The sequence below is a fragment of the Ambystoma mexicanum genome, chromosome 10 (genome assembly GCF_040938575.1).
Source record: "Ambystoma mexicanum isolate Mex_15411 chromosome 10, UKY_AmexF1_1, whole genome shotgun sequence".
Classification (NCBI taxonomy): Eukaryota; Metazoa; Chordata; class Amphibia; order Caudata; family Ambystomatidae; genus Ambystoma; species Ambystoma mexicanum.
The window spans coordinates 1,022,263,665-1,022,285,881 of NC_090932.1; the positions used below are offsets into that span (position 1 = coordinate 1,022,263,665).

At 46.8% G+C, this 22,217-nt stretch overlaps 1 protein-coding gene across 1 annotated transcript in view; it reads right to left on the bottom strand.

Annotated features, from left to right (window-relative positions):
• EIF2B5 (eukaryotic translation initiation factor 2B subunit epsilon) overlaps positions 1 to 22,217 on the bottom strand; it is a 900,599-nt gene that overhangs the window by 636,231 nt on the left and 242,151 nt on the right. Inside the window, exons 5-8 of the mRNA XM_069618834.1 lie at positions 17,069 to 17,149; positions 12,148 to 12,225; positions 8,131 to 8,443; positions 7,293 to 7,438 (exon numbers count right to left, since the gene is read on the bottom strand). Of these exons, the coding sequence (XP_069474935.1) occupies positions 7,293 to 7,438; positions 8,131 to 8,443; positions 12,148 to 12,225; positions 17,069 to 17,149 (618 nt within the window). The remainder of the gene's footprint in view (positions 1 to 7,292; positions 7,439 to 8,130; positions 8,444 to 12,147; positions 12,226 to 17,068; positions 17,150 to 22,217) is intronic.

Here is a 22,217-nt window from a genome sequence, read left to right on the forward strand (position 1 = left end):
GGCCGGTTCAGTCCTGCTTGGTAGTGGCCTTGCCGCCCTGGCCTCCTTGACGACGAGATCCTCCCGACTTGCTGCGTCCTCTGTAGGCCTCCTGCAACGAGGAGCGTGCCGCCTGGCGGTACATCGAGGAGCCGCCGCCGAAACCGTTGGAGGCACCTTGCTTGCCTCCGGAGTCCCGAAAGGGCGGCCATCGTTGTTGCAAAACTCCCAAGGCCTGCGCCGTTTCCGTGTCGGCCTTGATGGCCTGAAGTGACTCATCCACTGTCTTGCCAACAGGTTGTTTCTGTCAAAAGACATGTCCAAAACTCTGGTTTGCACGTCCTGGTGGAAATCGGTTGCCTTGAGCCAACCACGCCAGCGAAGGCAAACACTGTTGCCCATCTGGCGGAAGTCGGTGTCAGCAATATCCGTGGCCATCGTTATGGCGTGATCCGACGCCACCTCGCCTTCCTGCAGTATCTCCAGGGCCTCAGCCCTCTTGTCGTCCAGGAGGAAGTCCAGCCGAGGAGCGATCTTAAACCACAGCTCCCCGTCGTAGCGGGCCACAATCGCGAGGGCGTTGGCAGCTTTAATCGTCGCAGCCGGCAAGATGACCCGTCGTCCAATGGCATCCAATTTCTTCCCTTCGCCGTCCGACGGGGAGGCCGAAGTTGAAGCCGTCGCCCCCGCCGCTTTCTTCTGGGCCGCCGCCGAGACGACCGAATCCGGGTTCAGCTGCGCCCTAAGGCACATGCGGGCGGAATCCGGGACCCGTTACTTCTCGTACCGGTCTCTCTTGGCACGGGTTGTGGACGCGTTCTTCAGGAGCTACAGCCCCTCGTCCCAGATGTCGTCAAGCAACGGTACCGAGAGGACCGTCTTCTTCTTGGCCTCACGCCGTTGATAGAGGAAACCTTCCTTCTTCTGTTCCACCGGGCAGAGCTGAAAGAGCTCGGATGCCCTGCCGATCATGGCGTGGAAGGAGCCAATTTCGTCACGGGGGAATCCCAGGGGGATGGTGATGGAAGGCCCATCCAGTCGCCACCACTGTCATCATCCGTCCCTGTCGTAGCCGTCTTTGTTCCCGTGTCATACCTCTGATCCGGGGAAGGAGGGCCGCGTAGGCTGGAAGGGCGGTGGGGAGAGGAGTTCTCTGCTTGCTTGGAGGGCTTCCCGACGGTCCATGCTCTGCTGGGTCATCCGTTGGGGGTAAGGGCAATCTTGTCCTCATCTCTGTGCACAAGGCATGGATAGCCATCAAGATTGCTCCTGAGCTGTCCTGTGGCCCAGGCACCGGCTGCGACGGGCGCAACGGTTGGGGAGTGGAATCCTCAGCCTCCACGGGAACCTCGTCGGCGTCACAGTCGCTTTCTTCGTCCACTTCATCGGGATCCCTCCAGTGGGACCGGACTTCCTCGGAACTCTTGTCCGGGATCTTCACGACTTCAGCCAGCTCCTCTTCAGAGATTGTATCCGTGTCTGTGATGGCCGCCACCGCCGCCCCCCTCTTTTTTCACCGGGGTTTTCACAGGGGTCTTATGGATGGGCTGAAAGGAGGATTCCCTCCGCTGTGGCAGGGAACCTCTGGGCCCCGAGGTCGCCTCCACTGGGGTAGCCTCTACAGGCTTTGCCAGGGCTGCCACGACTCTCTCGATAGAGGCCTTAGCCGGGTGAATCAAAGCCTTGACCACTTTGGACGCACTTGAGGCCTTCACCTTGGGGGGAGGGTTGCCGCCTCGCTCCCCCTCGGCTTTCTCCGTCGGGCTCGACCGGGGCTTCTCCTGAAGCTTACCCGGGTTCTCAGACTTCCTTTTCCCCCCGAGCCAGAGTGTTGGCTCGTGGTTGATGGCGTTGGTGAAAGTGCACCCTGCCTGGCAGCCGAGGAGCCCGACCATTCCGCGCTCCCTGTGCCCGCGGAGCTTTGCCTTTTGTTGGGCCCCCATCGTCGGAGCGCTCTCAAAGGTCTTAGAAAACCGCTTGGACCTCTTCTTCTCACCTGCTGCTGGGCTCTTCCCCTCCAGCCAGTTGATGAGGCGGGTCCGCCGATCCTTCATGGTCCGTTACGACATGTTCTTGCAAAACGCACAGTCCTTCTCCACGTGCGTTTTGTCTTCGTGAAGGCAGTAGAGGCATCTAGAATGCTCATCCTCCTTGAAGACATTCTGTAATCCGCATCCAGGGCAGCTCCTGAACAGCTTGGATTCGGGTGTCGTGCTCCCTTTTTCCTGGGCCATGGTCACGCGGGGTAGGCCTCAAAGGATCTTCTGGAATCCTCCAAGAAGCAGGACTCGATGAAAACTTTGCCCTTGAGGGGCGTAGAAAATTCAGAAACTGGTCCCCGTTGATCGGTAGTAGAAACGGTGGAGCTTGAGGCTCAATTGACCAAAAAAATGAGGTTTAACTCAAAAAAAAATAAATTAAAAAAATAAATTAAAAAATAAAAACATTTGCAAAACCCAGTAAAAGCTCGAGAGCTATAGCACGAGGACTCCCAACACTTGAACGTGCAGTAAAAATCTGAAGATGGCTGCCAGAAGAGGGGCTTAGGTAGAGGGCAGTCATTGGCTGGGGGCAGTATGACCCAGAGACCAGTGATTGGTTATTAGGAGATAGACAGTTCAGAAACGAAACTGAAACTGATTTTTTCTTTACTGAGGATTCCCAGCCTGACAACGGGGAATATTCATGAGCATGTGAATCCATGCCAGACCTCATGCTGGAGAAGCAGGTCTCAACTTCAAACAAGCCAGTTACCTCTCATTCCGTGCGACAGTTGCAGGAACTGAAAGGTAGATGGGAAAGGGACAGACTGAGGAATGCAAGGAGGCACTGCAGCAAACTCGGGAAGTGGCTATAGCGGCCAGGCTAAGACTGATACTATTTAAATACCTGCACAGGGTCTACTACTCAGAGGACAGGCTGAGAAAGATGGAATGACAGATATCCCAAATGTAGCATACACCTATGCACTTTTTTCATATGGTATGGGATTGCCCGAGAATACAGAGGATCTGGGCTAAATTGCAAAGGGAAGTGGAAGGGTTACTAGAGACCAGCACAGCTGGAACCCAAAAATGAGCTTTTGGCAATATGGAAAGGCATGGGGGCTGACAAATACGCCAAGATATTCTTGAACACAGCCTGCATAATAGCTAAGAGGGCTATAGCAGAAAAATATATGGCACTGGATGCCTCATCCATAGCGGTTTGGCAGATGGTGATGGACACCATAAAAAAGATGGGACCAGCTAGTGTATAGGAGAAGGGTATGCCTGAATAAAAAGAAGATATGGGGGAGAGCAGTATGATCAATAAAGGAAGAGGGCGTGAGGACGGGACTGGGCTATGGAGGTAGAAACAGGGCGGGGGTAGGTAGTGAATAAATGTAATGAGTAACATTGGAAGTGGAGGGTGGAAGTGAGGTGGTGGTAGAATTTGGGGTATGAATCCGGAATGTGGAAGTTGCTTGGTTCTGTACTGCTTGTCCTTTGACTTTACATAAAAACTTTAAAAAGACGTTAGTTATATACTTTGCCTTATAATTATTAAGCCCCTAAAGTTTCAACAGTCTTGCCCAACTAGGTGTAAGTAAGCCTGGTGCCACAGAGTCGAAGTTCCACTTAAGTACCCAAGTGGGGAGCAGAAAGCCTTGAAAGTCCAGTTCGGAAACACTTTTGCTGCTTTACATCAATGGGGCACTCTTCCTTTTGCTATGGTTTGGAACCTTTCCTGACTTTCAGAGGCAAGTGAATCCTTTTAGCAACAATTTGCTTGCTAAGTTCATCTGTTTTGGGGGCACTGCTCAGTATCTTTTGCTATCAGTACAGGGGAACTTGGTTCTCCATAGTAAAGTTATATGTTCATTTTTTTCTCCACACACTAACTTATGTGAAGTGCTGTAGGGGCACTGTTGCCTGTAACTTCGATTTTGATAACTCTGGTTACTTGCATTATGTGTCCAGGATGGGCTTTTGGCTGTTGATACTTTTATGGCATTTTATTTTTTATATAGTCTTGTGCACTACTGCATTTTACCTCTTAATGCCAATTAGAGCAAACCATATATTTTATAATGTCTGTGCCTCAAGATGTTCGCCTGCTTTTGGCCATCTTGTAATTTGACCTACTTTCTGCCCTCAAGTGGCTGGATTTTCCATATATGCAAAGTCCTTTCCCAGGGAAATCTTCAACTTTCATGAGCAAAAGGTCAGTCTGTGTTTGTGGCTCGATGTGGGGGGTGTGTATGTCTGGACGCAGTGCACATTCATGCCCGTGTCTGTTGCTGAACACATGCAGTGGCTATCCATGATTGGACAGCCCCTGCCAAGTTTGAATGGTGTAGGTCCTTGCCATTGGGGAAACTCCAGCCAGGGTTGTGGATAGTAGGGAAACCCTGCAACAATTTTTCAGCTCATCATTGGAGCCGAGATACATAAGGAGAGCAGACTGCTGAAGACCCGGAACTCATCGCTGGAAGATCGGCAGCAGCCCTTTCTTCATGTGCCCAACAAAGCCATGTCTTTCTGCACATCTCAATAAGACCATGAATTCTTCAAACCCTGGGCTGGAGTGAATAACCAGTCCTGAACTCTGCACGAACGTCCAGCCAATGGAAGCCCTCCAAACAGTCCCGGAACCATCCTGTGGTCTAGCCAGACGTCCTCCTGGGCTATTTCGCTGCAAAGGTTGTATTGGTATTCCGACAAAGAAATAAAAAAGTAAAATTCCAACAATGGAAGATGCAAGGTAAAGCCAAATTCCAAGGGTTGGAGAACTAACTTAACTTGGTTATAAAGTATACGCATCCTCGGCTGCCCATAAGGTCGAATGAAAACATTCTTGGTGAGATATTGTGGGTTCTCTCTGCGTCCTCTTATAAAATTCTATCAGCCCAAAGTCATCCCTATTCTGCTCTAGGGCATAGAAGCAAAACCGCAGATTTGGGAAGGGAACTGGCAAAGATGGAAGGGTGTGTTGTGGAAGGATGTCGTAGGGTTGCCAATGTGCCTTCCGGTGGCAAACATCAAGTTTGAATTGGGCTTAAAATCCTTGAAAGCCGAGGTCGGATGGAAATTGGTCTCCCTTTTTCGGCTGATCTTATTGGCCCAAGAAGGATCATTATATCCAGAAATTATTGCCCACCTTGGGAATAATAAATCGAAAATGCTAAAGAACCTCGACTGTCAAGTAAAAGAATGGTTGGACAAAAAGGACATTGATATCTAAACAATAATGGAAAATCCTGTAAAAGCAAAAAAACAATGGTACAAGATGGACTGGATAAACACTATTGATGAAATACGATCTGTGAAAAATCCAAACCAACTCCAAAAAGAGGATACAGAATTAGGGCATCTCAATAAATATTTGATAAAGTTCCAAGATTGGAGGATCAGAAAAAAATTCCTGAGATTGAGACTGAATGTAGCACATACTGGGGAAGTCGTTGAAAAAAAAGAGGGCAGGGGGACCTGGCAATCCAATTATTTAAGATCTGCATGAATCCAGAAGAACAAACTATTAAACATTTACTACTGGATTGTGAAGGAGCCTGGCCTGCAAGGTGCATCTGGTTTGGTAAATTCAGGATTGATTCCCCCCCACTACATATCAGAAATGTTCTGAGACTGGATGATCTCCGGGCATTCACCTGGTCTGACAATAGCAGTGATTCGTATGTTGGAAAGCTGCAATATTACTTTCTAAGACCTCAGGAGCTCAAGATGATTTGTAATCGGGGGGAAAAAGAGCGTGTATGCTCATCTAACCTGTTTTATTAAATACTGAAATCGGATATGGAAAGGAAAGATGTATAGTAAGAGCTGTTTTAGTTTGAATGGGAAATATTTTAACTCTTGCAGACTCCATTCCAAGTCCTTTGGAAGAGGGTGGAAAGATGTGAATTGTAGAATTGTATGCAATTTTAACTTTACTAATTTTTATGTTATTTTTATGTTAGTTGTATACAATTTGTTTTCCCATTACATCTCAGCTCGTGGAATCATCGAAAAATGTGGACTGTGTGTACAGTGGCACTTCCCTTTCTGTTATTCTGTTACTACGATGTTAAATTTTTTATTATCCTTCTAAAAGGTTAGTAAACCAAATACAAATTTAAAAAAAAGGGGGGAAAAAAGGATTGCATTTTACTATGGTGCTTCGTAGAACCTTAGCTTATGGAAAAAAAAGCATTTCCCTGAACTTAGAGGTCAAGGTTTCTTTGTTTTAGGAACAAGGATTGCCTTATGCCATTTTCTGCAAGTGGCCCTCACTGTTCGCTGCCTGCATCGCATCCTGGCAGTCCTTGGAGGTCGGTGTGCTGGTCCAGTAGTCTGTGTGTAGTGACCAGAACCGGTCCAACGGAGCCTGGAACAGCAAGAACTAAAAAAATGACGTTTGGTGACCCCAAGACCCCTGGACATCCTCCAACAGGGCCAAGGTACAAAGGCCCAGAGCTTTCAGGAACCCCTACGGTGGTCCCCGTCAGACTTGGAGGACAAGAGTGAGTAAACATACCGGCTTTGGCCCCACTGTCTCCTGTAAAATCCTAGGCCCATCTCTCCCTTGCCTAGCCCCAAGCAGTGATGTTCTGGCCTGGTCACACCCAAGGTGTTTGAATTGGGAAATGGCCTTTTAAAGACTTTCCTCATAATTACATTAACTACTGAAACACAACTCCCTAAATCCCTAAAAGACTCCTAGCCTCCTAGCCTCCTGACAAGGCTTACTATTGGGACTTGTGACTAAGGGCACTAAGCCCATGCGTTCTAGCTATTTAGGAAAGACTTGGGGTTAGTACCTTAGCAGTATTTTGAAATGTATACATTCAATAGTATTTAAAAGGCAAGTTGGTACTCTTGGCATAGCACACACAAAAGTGGCTGTGTATATAAAATAGTAGTGAATGTTTTTGTGTTACTTGCTGTGGTTTTTCATTGATGAGAGTTTAAGGCCTAAATAAAGAACATTTTTTTTTTAACTTCTGCTCAACTTGTATTATCAAGAGTACTTCTGTGTGTAGATTGGGACCAGAGTTCATGTGTGCTGGGCATTGTGTGCAGGATGAGCCCTACTCGGCGCAGGTTTTTGAATCTGTAAATGTGATAATGTGTCCTGTGTTGTTTCATACGACCCAGATAGCGTTTGGCTAGACAGCACTTGCGCCTGTTTATCAGAACATGGTGTCCCTTTAAGAATTGGTCCATAGGTCTGATTATGAAAATACATCTGAATAGCAATGTATATACTAAATGAATTGGATCACTCATTTCCTGCCGCAAAATTAGAAGAAAGCTGACAAGAACAAATCTCACCTTGAAGGTCAGGAGACAGTGAGGTTGTAATGTAACTCCCCTCTTGACCACTGCACCATCACAAACTAGGGACTGCCTGATGGTGACCCCATCCTCCACGTGAACACCATCCCAGAGATGGGCGCAGTCCAGAATCACGTCATTGCCTATTTAAAAAAAAAGGAAACAATTCTAAATCTTTACGGTCTTTGCCAAGAACACAGTACATCTTCTCCTACCAGTCACTTTACCAGGTTGCTCTTGTGGGCCTTTGCTCAATAGGTCTTATTATTCCCTGCAAGGCCTTGCCACACAAGGCCACCCATGCTCCGGGTTTCTGTTTTGCTCAGCGTTCTCTGCTTGGTATTTCTCCATCTACCTTCCAAGCTCCCATCAAAACACCTCTTCAATCAACTCTAGTGTTTACCTGCACAATGTCCCTTTAGTCTGTCATGCGCCTAATAAGACCTAATCACCCATTACCCCCTTCATACAGCGCTTACCCTTACCTGCAAATGCTCTTCTTTCCACCCAGCCCTGATGACCACTCGTGAAAAATGTAAATCCTTCCTACAATGCTTTTTACATCCATGAAGGAGCATGTGGGTCACAACAGATCGATCATTTTAAATTTGAGGAAGTGTGCCTGCTTGGCAAAGGCTGCATTGATGAAGTGGAATAAAATGTGATATCCGAGACAGTACAAACTTGATCGAACCATGCGGTACATGGCAAAGAAACCAACGGAGGGAATCAGATCATATATTGGAGTCTACCCCTGGTTTCATAATTAGCATGAACTCAGAGTCAATGTAAAAAACGTATAGCGTTTGTTAGTTCTTACGTGCAGTCTGCTCACCTATGATGCAGTTCTGACCAATGGCGCTGTTCGTGATGTTGCAGTCTGAACCGATGACGGTCCCGTGTCCAATCAACACATTCTCAGACAGCACGCTGCCATGCCCCAAGCTCACTCCTGCTCCACGGTATATATTGTGCCGAGAGTGAGTATATCTCTGGGTCTCCTCATCAGTGAAGTTCATCTCTGGAGTCATGGGGTAGACCCAGCGTCGGATGATGTCTGAGCACACAGATTCATACATCAAAAGGTTGGAAACCCGAGCACCATACTCCTCCTGGGTCACATACATATGGATCTGGTTACCCAAAATCTGCAAGGAGGAAAGCAGAAGTGACAACCAAAGTTCTTAAAATGTAGCGGCCCAAGGTGCTTTCATTGCTTCTACACATCATAATCTATACCTGCAACAAGGCTATAGCTTAAAATCTATATGCAAGTTCACATGACATATCACTATTGGTTAAAATATGGTTACAACACAGGGGAAGACAATGCAAATCCGCCAGTTGGCCAGACTCCGAGGGCTTTGCAAATCCAACAAGAGCATCGGAGGTGGACAGCCCCAGGGGGTGGGCACTGCAAGTAAAATGGTGGGCAGGCTTTGACAGGCCAAAATTGGACTTGCACAAAAAGATCCATAAAGGACTACTAGTGCGGCTCTAGTCAGCCTGTCCCTTTGAGGATCCAAGAATAATTATAAGCGAGCTCCCAGTGATGTCAAGGATTGTTAAAGCAGGGCGGACACAAGCGTTTCCTGTCCCTCCAAGTAGTGACAAATCCTAAGATGTCATCATTTCTCCCCAGGGTGGAGCCCCTTCCCATGAGTCCAGGGAGGCGAGGCTGCTACCAGATAGTCCCCCTCAGGGTGGTACGATCTCATGGGGAGAGACTCCCCCCCCCCCCCCCTCTGGGGACAAGGACGACCATCTAGGGAGAATGTGGTATGACATCCAGCAGCCTATATATCCTCCTAACCCATGAACCACACTTCTGTATCACCCACCTCCATGTATGTCTTAGACCGAAATTCCAACCTTCATTTAGACGAGGAAGAGTAGGGAGGATCTAATAAGAACTTCCTTGAGATGTACTGGGACGAGGAGGTGGTGCGAAGCAGTGAAGAGCACCTGGAGGAACATCAATGAGCATTCTAGTTGTCAGTGGCCCTTCCGAATAAAGGCAAAGCAAGGAGAGTGAACCAGGTCTGCCATACTGAATATGCAAGAAGAGCCAGGGGATGGGAGTCATTTCCCTTGGTACTGTGAAGTAAGCCTGAGATAAGGTATGGGGGAAGGTAGTCAATTCCCTGGCATTGTGAAAACACAGAGCAAGATAACTGGAGAGGGGAGGCATTCTCCAGGAGCCCCATAGTGAAGAAAACTATGGGCAATAAGAAATGTTGATGTTTGAACTGGAACTTTACCATTGTGTTTGAACTGAGAACTTCACTGTTTCTGCATTACAACCTGGAACTTGGTTTTGTGCCTTGGAAACGGATTGAGACCTGGGGAAGGGAGTCATTCCCTCAGGTAAAGATCCCATCTAACAATTGGAAGTGTGATCAAATGTCCAGAAGATCCATTACTGATTTAGTTTAGTTATACATGTAAGGGACAGAAGTAGATTTTTGACACAGGATGGTGGACTTTCACATGTACATCCTGACCAAATTCCTAGTATTTTAGTTGCGGTAGAGAAACCCCTCTTAGGGTACGAAGTGGTAGGTTATTCTCTTGATTTATGGTATAATAAAAAAGTGCATGGCAACAACCATGCCACCTGTGTATCAGTCTCTTCATTCTTTACCCTTACAGTAGACCGTACCTTTCCTCTACAGGGGGACAATGTGACTATTTTCAGTGTATCCAGGATGCACAGACATATCTGTGAAGGTTCAGGGTTAAAGCATTGGTTCCATACCTTAGGGTACAAAGGAAGTCAGATTAAAGGCTCCTGTAGATTAGATGATGGCCACTATATGTCTGACAACAGCCCTGGACTGCATCCACAGGAATTTTGGGTTGGTAATTAGGGCCCAGTCTCAGGTAAGCCATATGTGGCCTCTGGAGGTCAGAATGTTACCACTCTGTCTCTGGACAGAGCTTTGGGGCGCACACAGGGTGCTTCTACTGCATACTTGTTAACCACCAGTGTCTTCCATCTTTCAAAAGGGCTCATGGTGGGGTGGCCAGAAAATTGATTGTGCACGTACACCCCAGTCTCTAGAGGACTTGGCAAACGCAACTCTTGAGTTTAGAGGAGGGCCTTTCCAGACGGGGATTCTTAATGTCACCGACACTCCTCTCCCCACACCCCCGATTGTTTATACTCTGCATGGCTCTTCCTACAGCCTGTTGCACGATTACTCGTTCCCCCAACCACTTGGTCGGGGACAAGCCTGATAGAGTGTCACTTTCCTCAGCTTCCCAGAAAGCTGCCAGCAGCTTCCTTTACGCCCTGGACTTGCATTACACCTGCGCATTATTCCGGGCATACTGATTCAAAGAGGAACAGAATGGGCCCAATGTTCTGTAAGCCCCGTCATGGGTCAACAAGCTCTTCGCTGATCGTATATGACGTGCAAGCACTGAAATTTCAATATGCACAGGATTTTACGAAACTAGTCCACTCTATGGAAATCTACCTACCTTTCATTTAACGGAGAAACCCTCCGGTAGTTATCTGCTGCCATCTTGTGTCCACTTTCGGCAACCGATACTTGGGTTTTAAATCTCAGTTTAACAAATCGAACTTCTGTATATATAGCCATAAAAAGATTGTTAGAAGCCCTGTTCACGGTATAAAAAGGACGTGGGGAACTTTATCATTTTTCTCTTAACCATTGTATCTTAATATACTATTATATAAATTAGTGATGATTTTAATTGCATCTGCCATCTTGTGTCCACTTTCGGCAACCGATACTTGGGTTTTAAATCTCAGTTTAACAAATCGAACTTCTGTATATATAGCCATAAAAAGATTGTTAGAAGCCCTGTTCACGGTATAAAAAGGACGTGGGGAACTTTATCATTTTTCTCTTAACCATTGTATCTTAATATACTATTATATAAATTAGTGATGATTTTAATTGCACTTGTTAAATCTATGCCGGTGAGATAGCTCAGAGGGTTGAGCGCTCACTGCTGCGATCCGAGCGTGATCTGCAGGTCGCAGGTGCGAATCCCGGCAAGGCCAACTCAGCCTTTCATCCTTCCGAGGTCGATAAAGGAGTACCAATTTCGGTTGGGTGAAATTGTATGTACATATATGTGTTCTATAGAGTGCTTCTATTAAAGCGCTATATAAATAACACATTATCATTATGGAAATGTCGTAGCTTCTGCTCTTCTGTTTTTTTTTGTTTTTTGAGACGTGTTTCCCTTTTTTATATGAATTTATCAATTTCTTTTTTTTCTGTAATGACAATTTTTGTTCTTATATGTTGTTAAGTTGTTAATCAACTAAAACTATTTAAAAAAAAAAAAATCAATCTTAAACTTGAGTATAACTCACAAGACACGGAGCCCGGACATCTGTTTCATAGAGACTGGCGGTACATATTTGTCTTTTCAGTTAAGCAACTGGCTGAACCAGAAACTAGCTACACACTAGAAGTTTTCCAAAATAAAACAGTTCCCCTTTTTGGTTTGCAAACTACCACCCATTTCAAAGTACAATAAAGAATATTTAGAAGTGTTCAGAGAATCTCTTGTGAGAGCGTAGAAATGGTTCCAAGATTGCACTCCGGTGCGGCAATGTTGCTAATCTAAAAATAATGTCCATGTTTCAGGCAATTCCTCCTAATGCGGTCAAACAACTATTAAAGTGAGGGAAATATCATTTAGCATATTCCAACATCGTAGATTAGAGGCAACGCGAACATCCAGAGGTTCCCATTAGAGATTGTAAACTACGGCACAAAACGTACTCTCTGGGGAAAAAACTTACAAAAAGAACCATTCAACCACACTCTGAAACACACCAAATCGCCGCTTCAAATACAGCACTTACCTCTTCATTCACCAAGATTCCTCGTACAAAGTCATCCCTCGTCTGGTAATCAAAGTTATCCGTGAACAGCTCAGCTACCTGAAAGGACAAGTGTTGGGAGCGTCACAAGAACGCTACATTTGATTTTTGGCACCAAATGGTTTATTTCTGCATTACTGAAGGCGCAGGGCGACACAATAAAACAGCTATACCTCACGTTGAACACCTGATTTATGGGAACGGGCAATGAATCCAAAGCAATTTTTATTTTTTGTGTTTGTATTGCACCAAAGCACGCAAGCAAAGCAGAAACAGTGGGAGGTGAGGACAGGCCTAAATCAGTAGGACCAGATCTAGAGGCAGGTCTTCAGCTGTTTCTTAAAATGACGTGTTGCATTGCTCCAGATGGAATTTCAAGGTAATGCATTCCATGCTAGAGCTGTGAAGACATCAAAAGAGCGTTCGAAACCGTTTGACTTTTTTGATCGAGGTACCACCACTTGTCCTTGGGTACATGACCCAAGATGTCTAGACGGTGTGTACGGTGTTATGCGTTTAAGATAAGTGGGTGCATTACCATGAAAAACATCTGTGGGCATCTTGAAACATGACCTAGCCGACACCGGCAGACAGTGTAGCTTCCTTCTAGCCCAGGAAACATGTTCTCTCTTCGATATGTCGAAGATGATCTGAGCTGCTTAGTTTTGTATCATCTGGAGTATGGTTAAGTGGTGGGCAATAATTGGCGTAGTAACCCTGTAGGAGACTACACCACCCTTGTCCTCTTGGTATTAGGTAACCCAATTAATGGTATAGGTCTGTACTACACAAGTTGGTGGTGTGACTGAGCAGCCAGACCTCTCTCAAGAGGGTTGTATCATCAAAATTCACCAATACAAGTATCCAAATAACACTTACACTCAAGGTTTTCTAGTAAAATAATTTATTTAACAGTCAGTTTTAAATAAGCATTCTTTAAAAAGGGCAATGTGCAACAATAAAAAATACATTTCAAATACTTTCTCAGGATCAAAGTCAAGCAAGTAGATACTCCTTAGAGATGCTTCATACACACTTCCTACACCCTGAGGTGGCTTCACTAACTAGGACAGTAATGGCATTTATATATCACATTTGTGGTTGGTAAAAAGGAAAGGTTAAGGGAAGGAAAAGGGTTAACAGGTTCTCAGAGCATGTGAGCACTTTTAAAATCGACCAATGAAGTCTAGATAAAACCTTTCCCTGCAATATTAGTTAAAAACCTATGTACCACCTATGAGGGACAGTTAGAATCAAAGTCAATGGATTAGAAGAGTCTGCAGGGGGCCAGGACCGCCAAAGTCATTTGGAGCAAGTCTATGGAGCTGAGGCACCGCTTAGATAGAAGAGAAGTCTTGCACAAGCGTTTTTTGTAGGAAATCAATGTTGGGCCACAAGCTGTTACACTTGTGAACGTTAGAGCGGAGATCAACTCTAGAAAAGCAGCTACTGCAAATCTCAACGGAGAAAAGCAAGCTACAGAGAGGAAAGTACCCCTTAGTCAGCACAGTACCTTAGGTTAGAAGAAGAGGATCCAGCTGGCGTCTGTCTTGGTTGCAGATCCTGTGTTCCTGGAACTCAGTCATGGGGACAAGACTGAGGACGTCTGGAGGACTCCCACACAGCAGTTAGGTCGTCGGCGGCAGCTACAGGCTTCTTTCAATTCAACATCACTTGGCGGTTTCAGCGCGCAGTAACAGCACCACCGCGGATCTTGGACACCGGTTGGGCTTCCTTCACTCCTTGAGTCCAGAACTCCGGTGAAGGGACTCGAGCTTGGGTTGTCCTGCTTTGGGAGGGTCCTCAGGAGACTCCTGGAGCTTTTGGCCAACTTACAAACGTTGCACTTGACTACAGATTTCTCGACCCATGGCACTCTGTTCCAGCAGCAGCAAATACGTATAGCCAGTTGGGGAAGGTCTTCCAGTAAAGGTAGTCTCAGGGTTAGTTTGTCCCACTAACCCAAGGGAAGACGTCCTTATCGGAGCTTCTCTTGTCGATTCAGAAAAGGAGTTTCAGCACAGCAGCGGGGCTTCACGGGCAGTTCAACGGTCCATGGGGATGTTTCTCTTCACAATATCTTCATCAGCGTTTTCGTCCAGTGGTCAACTCTGTCCTCAGTTTAAGAAGCCTCACCTTATATGCAGGTTTCTCCCATGCAAGGACAGCCAGCCAGCCAATCAGGACTGGGTGCATTCAAGTAACCAAGGAGACTAAAGACAGGGCGTTTTGGGCACCTCCCTCACTTCCTGCCCTGCCAGACACAATGGAGCCAGAGGTGGGTTTCAGTATTGAAGCCTGCCAAAGGCAAAATGAACAAAGAGCTTAAACCTGGTTTGGCGCGCAGAGTAAAACCCAAGAAAGACCTCACAAACAAGAAATGGCAAAAAAATGACGACCAGGGCCATTTTGACACAATGGTCGCTCATGGGTGCTATACTGCAGCGGAGTATTCAGCCTGCAGTAGAAAAGCACAATAGTAGGAAAATGTAAACCACTGCCACCAGCCATTTAAAGTAGTGAGGCCAACAAAAAAATTGTTTCATGAGTAAGTAGAACCAGGGGCTTCTAAGTAACCCCTAGCACTCTGCATACAATGAGGTGTGCTGGATCTACAGAGAGGCAAGTAAAGTCAATTTTACTTTACTATTCTTGAGAACAGTAGTTCTCACAAGAAAATGTATTTAAACCTTCACAGAAATTTAAAGGATTTCTCTGTGACACTCCACTGAAGGTGCTGTGTGTCACCATATAAAAAGTAGATGCCTATGGAGTTTGTCACACTTCAAAAACAAAGTAAACAGATAATCCAAAACAGATCAAAATACGAGAGCATGAGAAAAAGGGTGCATTCGCTCCAGGGTAAAAATTAACAAGTCCTAAAGTCCAGCAAAAGAGCTGGAGGGCTCCAAGATTGAAGGGAATTGGCACAGAAATGAGAATTCTCCCCAACATAAATTAGCCCCCAAAAAGAGCGTTAATAGTCCAGCCTCGGCATGATGATGGCTCGGACTAAGATTTCACAATTTTTCTGGCACAAAACAGGCTTGGCATGTCTTAGTACGCTCAGATGGTAATGCGAGCTACTGACCCCCCCCCCCCCCCGTTGACCTGCCATTTAGAGGTAAGTGAGGCTTCCAAGTAGATGCCCAGGGTCTTGATCTCATCTAGGGTGTCTATGCAATTACCATGCAAGTACACGGTTTTATGCTTGGGGCTTAGTTTTGTTCTTGCCTGGACAGAGACAAAGATCATGAGCTCTGCCTTGGAGGGATTTAGGCACATCCAATTGCTGGACATTCTCGTGGTCTCCGCTTAGCTCCATTACAAGCTGGGTGTCATCAGCGTAATTGGCAAAATAAACGCCCAAGGTGGATAATAAATCATAAAATGGCTTCACGTATAGGTTGAAGAGGGTCGGTGACAAACCCCTGTGGGACTCCATAGGTTATTTATTTTACCCTTCCAAGGAGGCACCACCCCAGCATATTTGCAATCCCCTGATGCTCAGGAAGGAGTAAATCCACACTACATCTTCTTTAGAACATTGCCCCGTCGTTTGCAAAACATCCAGTAGGTGTCCATGATCTAACAGATCAAAAGCAGCTGACAAGTCCAGAAGAACTAGAAGCCCAGCTTTACCCTTCTCCAAAAAGTCAAGCATGTGTGACTAAATCTAGTAGCGTGCATTCCGTGCCATTTTGAGGAGGGAAGACAGATTGCATTGGATGCAGAATGTCACATTTTTCTAAACGCTGTGGAATTTGACAGATGCCACTTTGTCAATGATCTTTAAGAGAAAAGGTGAGTTATGGGACGCATATTGTTTGGATCAGTTGGACTGAGATTAGGTTTTTTTAAGCAGAGGAGTAATTGCTATCTGTTTAATCACATCATTAATGGTGCCATGATAGAAAGTGGCATTAACAAAACATACCAGTAACGGAGCAAAAATACTAGGGTTACTTAGGATACATTTTGAAGAAAGAATTTCCCCTTGACAGTGAGTTGGGCGCATTGATTTGAGAAAATCGTACATTTCAGTATCTGATACGGGCTGGAAACGAAAAGGATGAACCGATACTCATTGCTGGCAAGCTGAGCTATACCACCTTTATCTTTATTCGGTGCCTTGTACATTTTCACCCTAGCAGAAATAATTTTCTTGGAAAACGCCTGCTGTACCTTAATACAGTCTTCCCTAGATGGTGTATATGGTTTAGATTGAAGTAGAGGTTTTTCAAGGTTCCTATAAATTTCAAAGAGTTTTTTCCAGTGAGCTTTATTTTCAGCCAATCGATTTTTCTCTCAGAGACATTCTGCTCGTTTTGTTTCTTTCGAGGGTTACCAAGTTGTTAGTAAACCAGGATTGTTTGCAGTTTTCGGAGGGGGGGAGGAGCCATTTTATCCAAAAAGTTATTTAGGTGATTGTTATACAACTTTGCTGGTGCCTCTCGGGTGTTCCTATCTGAGGAGTGTTCCATTATGGATGCAAGACAGAGATCTAGTTGGTCGGGCTTAATCCTTTTCAATGGCTTTGCATTCCAACTTCCACATTAGTGAACTGTTGGCAAAGAGTTGAAACATCAACTGGTAAAGGGCGCATTCACTCGATTTGCGATCTCCCAAATTGCACAGCAGAGGCAACTCCCAAATCACACAAGAATCACAATTCTCCACAGATTAGTTAAACAAAAACAGTTTTAGGGATAGGTTATCTGAACTCACCCTGCCTCAATTCTGTTACTAAATCCATACAAGTGACTCCCTCACATCAATCCTGTACAACTCTGCAGTGTCACCAGCATCTCCTGTGTTTTGTTTTCACTTCCATCTTTATAGCAGTTCAATGTTCATGTACAGCGCATAAACAACCAGTGCACAAACCCTTGCAGCTGCTTACCTGAGGGGAACAGATGCTTATGTGACAGTCCAAGAGGTCATGCCGTAGCTCCACTTCCCCAGTGCCGCTTTGGAAGATGCTCTAGAACACATACAAGTAAAACTCTGATCAGTCACATATGAAGGATACTACTGGAAAATGATCAGTGCAGGCTATTAATACATGGTGCCATATTTGGCATTGGAAAACCTGTCTGTTGTTGCACCCGACCACAAGCAGGACAGCACTGCCCTCGACAAAAGCAGAGAAATATTTACTTCCTGTGGTCCTAGAGAAGAACCACTTAAAGCCTAGAGTACTAATTCACAAAAATAGGTGCATTTTCAAGTAAAGGTGCAGTTTGTGCTTTGATGTAGAATGCTCATTAAACTGCAAATATTGTGTAAAACAATGATGTTCCCAAAAAAGCGGTAACTGGGGACCACACCACTACAATGAAATGTCAAAATAAATGAAAAATCAGAGACCACCGCTGGAAAATCAGAGACCGCCACTCCCCATCTTGTACCCCACGGTCAACATTTTAAGTTACTTGCCAGCCATAAAATGTCACTCTCTGCCTCAATTTTAAACATTCGCAGCGGACACCATTTCTTAATCACCAAGACTATAATCACTAGTTAACAGCTAGAGGTGTGTGCACATTTTGCATCCTGTAATCCAACCAAACTTCGGAAACCCATTTCCATGTTTGTTAAAATCCCAAAACGGGGGCAGCCGCCAACAGTTGGAAACTACTACAGCTAGATGAAGTGTATCCTAGCCAATCTGTTCTCAACCAAACAATGTAAGAGCTCTTAATCATAAATTAGTTGAAAATTTCACCTTAAATAAATACTGAAGGCCACCAGGGGGCGCAGGCAAGATGGACGCCTGATCGTAGCACCCTGGCACCTGTCCCAAACAAGTGCAGAGTTGTTGCAGAGTTGACTACGCGGGAACCACGCTGTCGGGGTCCCCGGGCAGTGAAGGTGTAGCGGCACCGTTGGACTGAGGGAGAAGTGGCCACAGCCCATGGCATAAGAGAATGGAGCCCCGAAACGTGAGGCCCACTCTGCAGGCAGTGCAGTGGTCTGCACGGCCAAGGAGCCATAGAGAGCTGCCGAGGCTACTGCAACCTGTGCCGTCCCAGGAGCGACTGAGGACGAGGCAGGGGTCGATAGCCCAATGAGGTACACAACAAGCAGCAAATCCCAGGGTGGCTTCCCCAGGAGGAGCCGCGAGCAGTGGTGCAGCTCGGCTGCAGCGAGGCAGCCAAGAGCAGCGGACCCGCAGGAGGAGGAGGAGGAGCCGGAGTCAAGCGGCCACCCACCCAGGAGAAATAACAGTGAGCAGGTTCTAAGAGCGAAGTGAGGGGCAGCCCTCTCCCTAGAGGCCAGGGGGGTAGGGCTTGGGGATCGAGAGGCAGGTATGGGTAGGCTCTCAGTGAGAGCAGTGGGAAGAAGCTTGGAGCCGTCATGCTATTACTGGTAGTGGCATAGAGTGGAGTGAGGTGCCTGCCTGGAGGGGCCCATAGAGGAAGGAAACCTGGCAGACTCGGTGCAAAGAAGCTGGGAAGGCAACCAGCACACCAGTGGAAAGGCGCAACCTGGCCCCTGTGGTCCCACCAAGGAAGCTTGAGCAGGAGGATCGCATAGGAGCTGGGAAACAGGCACAGGAGGCCTCAGATGCAGACAGTGAGTTGGTGAGACGCACCAGGGAAAGACAACACAGAGCGAAGTGGAGGGGCAAGGGTCCACCATAGGCTAGAGTGAACTGTCAAAGTGGCAAGGAGTCGAAAGGAAGGCACGGAGGGGGAAGAAGGTTCGCAGTGGCAACTTGGTAGCTAAGGGAATACCGCAATGCAGGTACCGGGCCAGGTGAATGAGTTGGAAAGCAACGCTTTCATAGTTCAAATATCCTGACCGGGGAGACACGGCAAAAGCTGATGTGGACCCCCACCGATGTTCCGCAGAAATTGGCACCATTAAAAGCGATATCCAGATGATCCTGGGAAATTCGTGGAATGCGCACAGACATTGAGGCGAAAGTGGCAGACATGTCGGTGAAGGTGGTCATGCTAGAAGGGCGGCTACGGGGTGGAGGCGAACCAAGCCTCTTTGTGGGTGCTGCAATTAGGTGGAGGTCCGTCTCCGGGACATTGAGAGGAGAGGGGGGGGGGTCTAGGGCTCAAAGTGGATGAAATTGAAAATACAGAGAGGAGCAACAACCTTTGTTTTTTTGGTATGAAAGGAAGGGGAAATCGATGCCTGGACTTGAAAGGAAAATCCAGGAAATTATAGGGATGGTTCTAGGGACTAAGACTAATACACTATTATTGGGACAAGGCCAACATCCTGGAGAAAGCGAGGCAAATGGGGGCCATTGACTACAAAGACTCCAAGGTAGCTATATTTCAGGACCCCTCGGCACAGACCCTTCTGAGACATAAGAAATGCGGCCGGCTCACAAGGAGGCTTCAGGAGAAAGGGATGCAATACAGATGGGGTACCCTTTTGCACTAATATTCGAATTGGAAGGAGTGAGATACCACCTGGTGCAGGAAGACATCAAAAGGGCCATAGAGGAACTCACAGGGCCCCTGCAGGATCACCAGGTGGAAAAAGGGGGTCAGGGTCAGCTAAGAGAAAATAACCAAGGGCCAGAGTATGGAAGGTGCAAAATGCAAGGGGTCAGGAGATTCCAGAAACTTAGCACCCCCTCCCCCAGAAAAGAGGCTACCCGAGGGGGGCCAGGTTTGTTGACAGTCATTTGTACCATGGGGATCTAGAAGCCTCGCGTTCAGTATCCAGTTGCTATGAGTTTGTTTGTGCTTCTGAAGGAGAATGAGGGGTGGGACACAAGAGGTGAAGGGATGGAGATTGAGAGGTACGAGTTTCGCTGTTGCCATTATTTTTATTCAAGTATTAGAAATAGGGGAACGCAGAGAGGCTATTGCCTGGTACTTTGGAGGGAGGAGCAATAGGGGAAGGGGTGGGGGAGGGGGGGTGAAATGGCCGTGGCTGATCAAGCAGGGAAGGAAGGTTGATGGACGCTACAACGCTACATAAATGGGGGAGAAGTAGGTGGTAACATGGTGTACAGTACAGGGGCTACTACCTTGGTGGTTTGGCCAGTATGCCCGGGAATATGAACTGGGCGGCCGAACACCCCAATCGTGAAGGGGGAGGGAGGGAGTTAAGGAGGTTGGGGGAGGGAGGGTTGGGTGAAAGACCAGCAAAGTAGAAGTGGGGAGCAGATAAGAGCTCACTGATGCGGGGGAGGAGGGGCAGATGAAGAGGGGAGCAGGGGGTGGGGGGGTTACATGCAGTGTAACATCACGACTGAATTGGGTGAAAGAATTGACCAAGGACAGGAGAGGAGGGAGACTTTAAAAGATGGGGTAATGGTTAATTGGAAGGTGGCAACTCTCAATGTCAAGGGGCTGAACTCGAACAATTGATTTCTCACAGTGAATATGCTTCGCAAAGCCAATATAGCAGTGCTATTCTTACAAGAAACAACCTATAGACAGGGAATGGAACACGCCTTGAATGGAATAGAGGTTGGGCAGACTTATTGGGCCTCACACAAGATGAATAAAAAGGAGGTTGCGAGGATTGTTCTGTCGTGAGCCATGTAACTGCGGGAGGTACAGGTGAAGAGATGTTTTGGAGGCAGGCTGGTGGCAGTGAAGGGACGTCTGGAAGGTAGGTTGATTACCCTTACGTCCGTATATGCGCCGAATGTGAACCAGATGGCCTTCCTCCGGAAGGCGTTCACTGCTAGATGAATTGGGGGGGGGGGGTGGAATATGCAAATAGTGGAAGGGGACTTTAATCAGATCATGGATCCGGAAGTTGACTGGTGGTCAGCAAAGGAGTGACAAGGTTAAGGTTAGGTAAAGGAACACAAAGCATTCTGCCAACTGTTGCAAGACCACTTCTGGGCTGATGTGTGGAGGTCCATGTTCCACCAAGCAGGTGGTTATACCTTTTTCTCACCCCCACACCACACATACACGAGAATCGATCTCTTACTGGTCCCAAGGGAACAGGAGGCCAGGGCGTCATCCCCACGGGTGGAGGCAGTGACATAGTCAGACCACGAGACGGTCATGACGGACTGGTGGATAGAAGGGAGGAAGGGACAGATGCGTTGGAGATGCAATGACTGTCGCCTCCGAGACCCAGTATTTCGGAACTTCCTGCGGACAGCGATCACTTAATACTTTGAAAAAAAAACGACAGAGGAGACGCAGCTGAAAACTGTGGGAGGCGGCTAAGGCGACAGAGGCCTTCTTATAGCGGAAGGGGCCCATAAAAAGAGGGAAGAACGCTCAGATGGGAGGGTGTGGGAGGATTTGAGAGACATGAGGACAAGGCTAACAAGACCGGCAGTGGATAGAGAGGGCCTATTGGAGACCATGTGGACAAGAGACAGGAACTACACCCACTCTTGATGCCAAATCTGATCTTCACCTAAGACCGACTCCTACCAATCAACTAGACTCCTGCGAATCCCTCACAGTTAAAATGCCCACTGCTAATGCCCAAACATTCACTATTCACCTCATATATAGACCCCCTCCAGCCCCTTCGGATCATTTGAGGAAGACCTTATCAGCACCCTAACCGACAAACCAAAAAACTCCACTCAAAGTATCCTTCTAGGCGACATTAACCTCGGATTTAAAGACCCCAAAGATCATCATGCCTCACTCATAGCAGACTCTATAGCTGAACTAGGGTTCAACCAAAAAAATCACCCTCCCAATGCACAACAAAGGCAACACCCTTGATTGGGTAGCAGACCACAACTGTGCCATCCATATCACCAACATCTCTCCCCAGACTTGGTCAGACCATCACCTCATCACCTTTCATCTTGATGCCCTCACTACCATCTCCCATAACCCTCTGGCCCCATCGATCCCCCACGAGAGAGAAAATATATCACAGCTGAAAAGCTCATTCCACTCATCCTCCCCACCCTCCACTCCCTGCCTGACTTAACAGACCCCATCACCTTAGTCGACAAATACAACAAAATAATGACCTCTGCTCTTGACTCGATCGCCCCACTGAAAGTTAGGAAAAGTAAGCCCAAAAAAAACACCTGGTTCACGCCACACCTCAAATCCCTCAGACTAGAGAAACGTAAAAGTGAA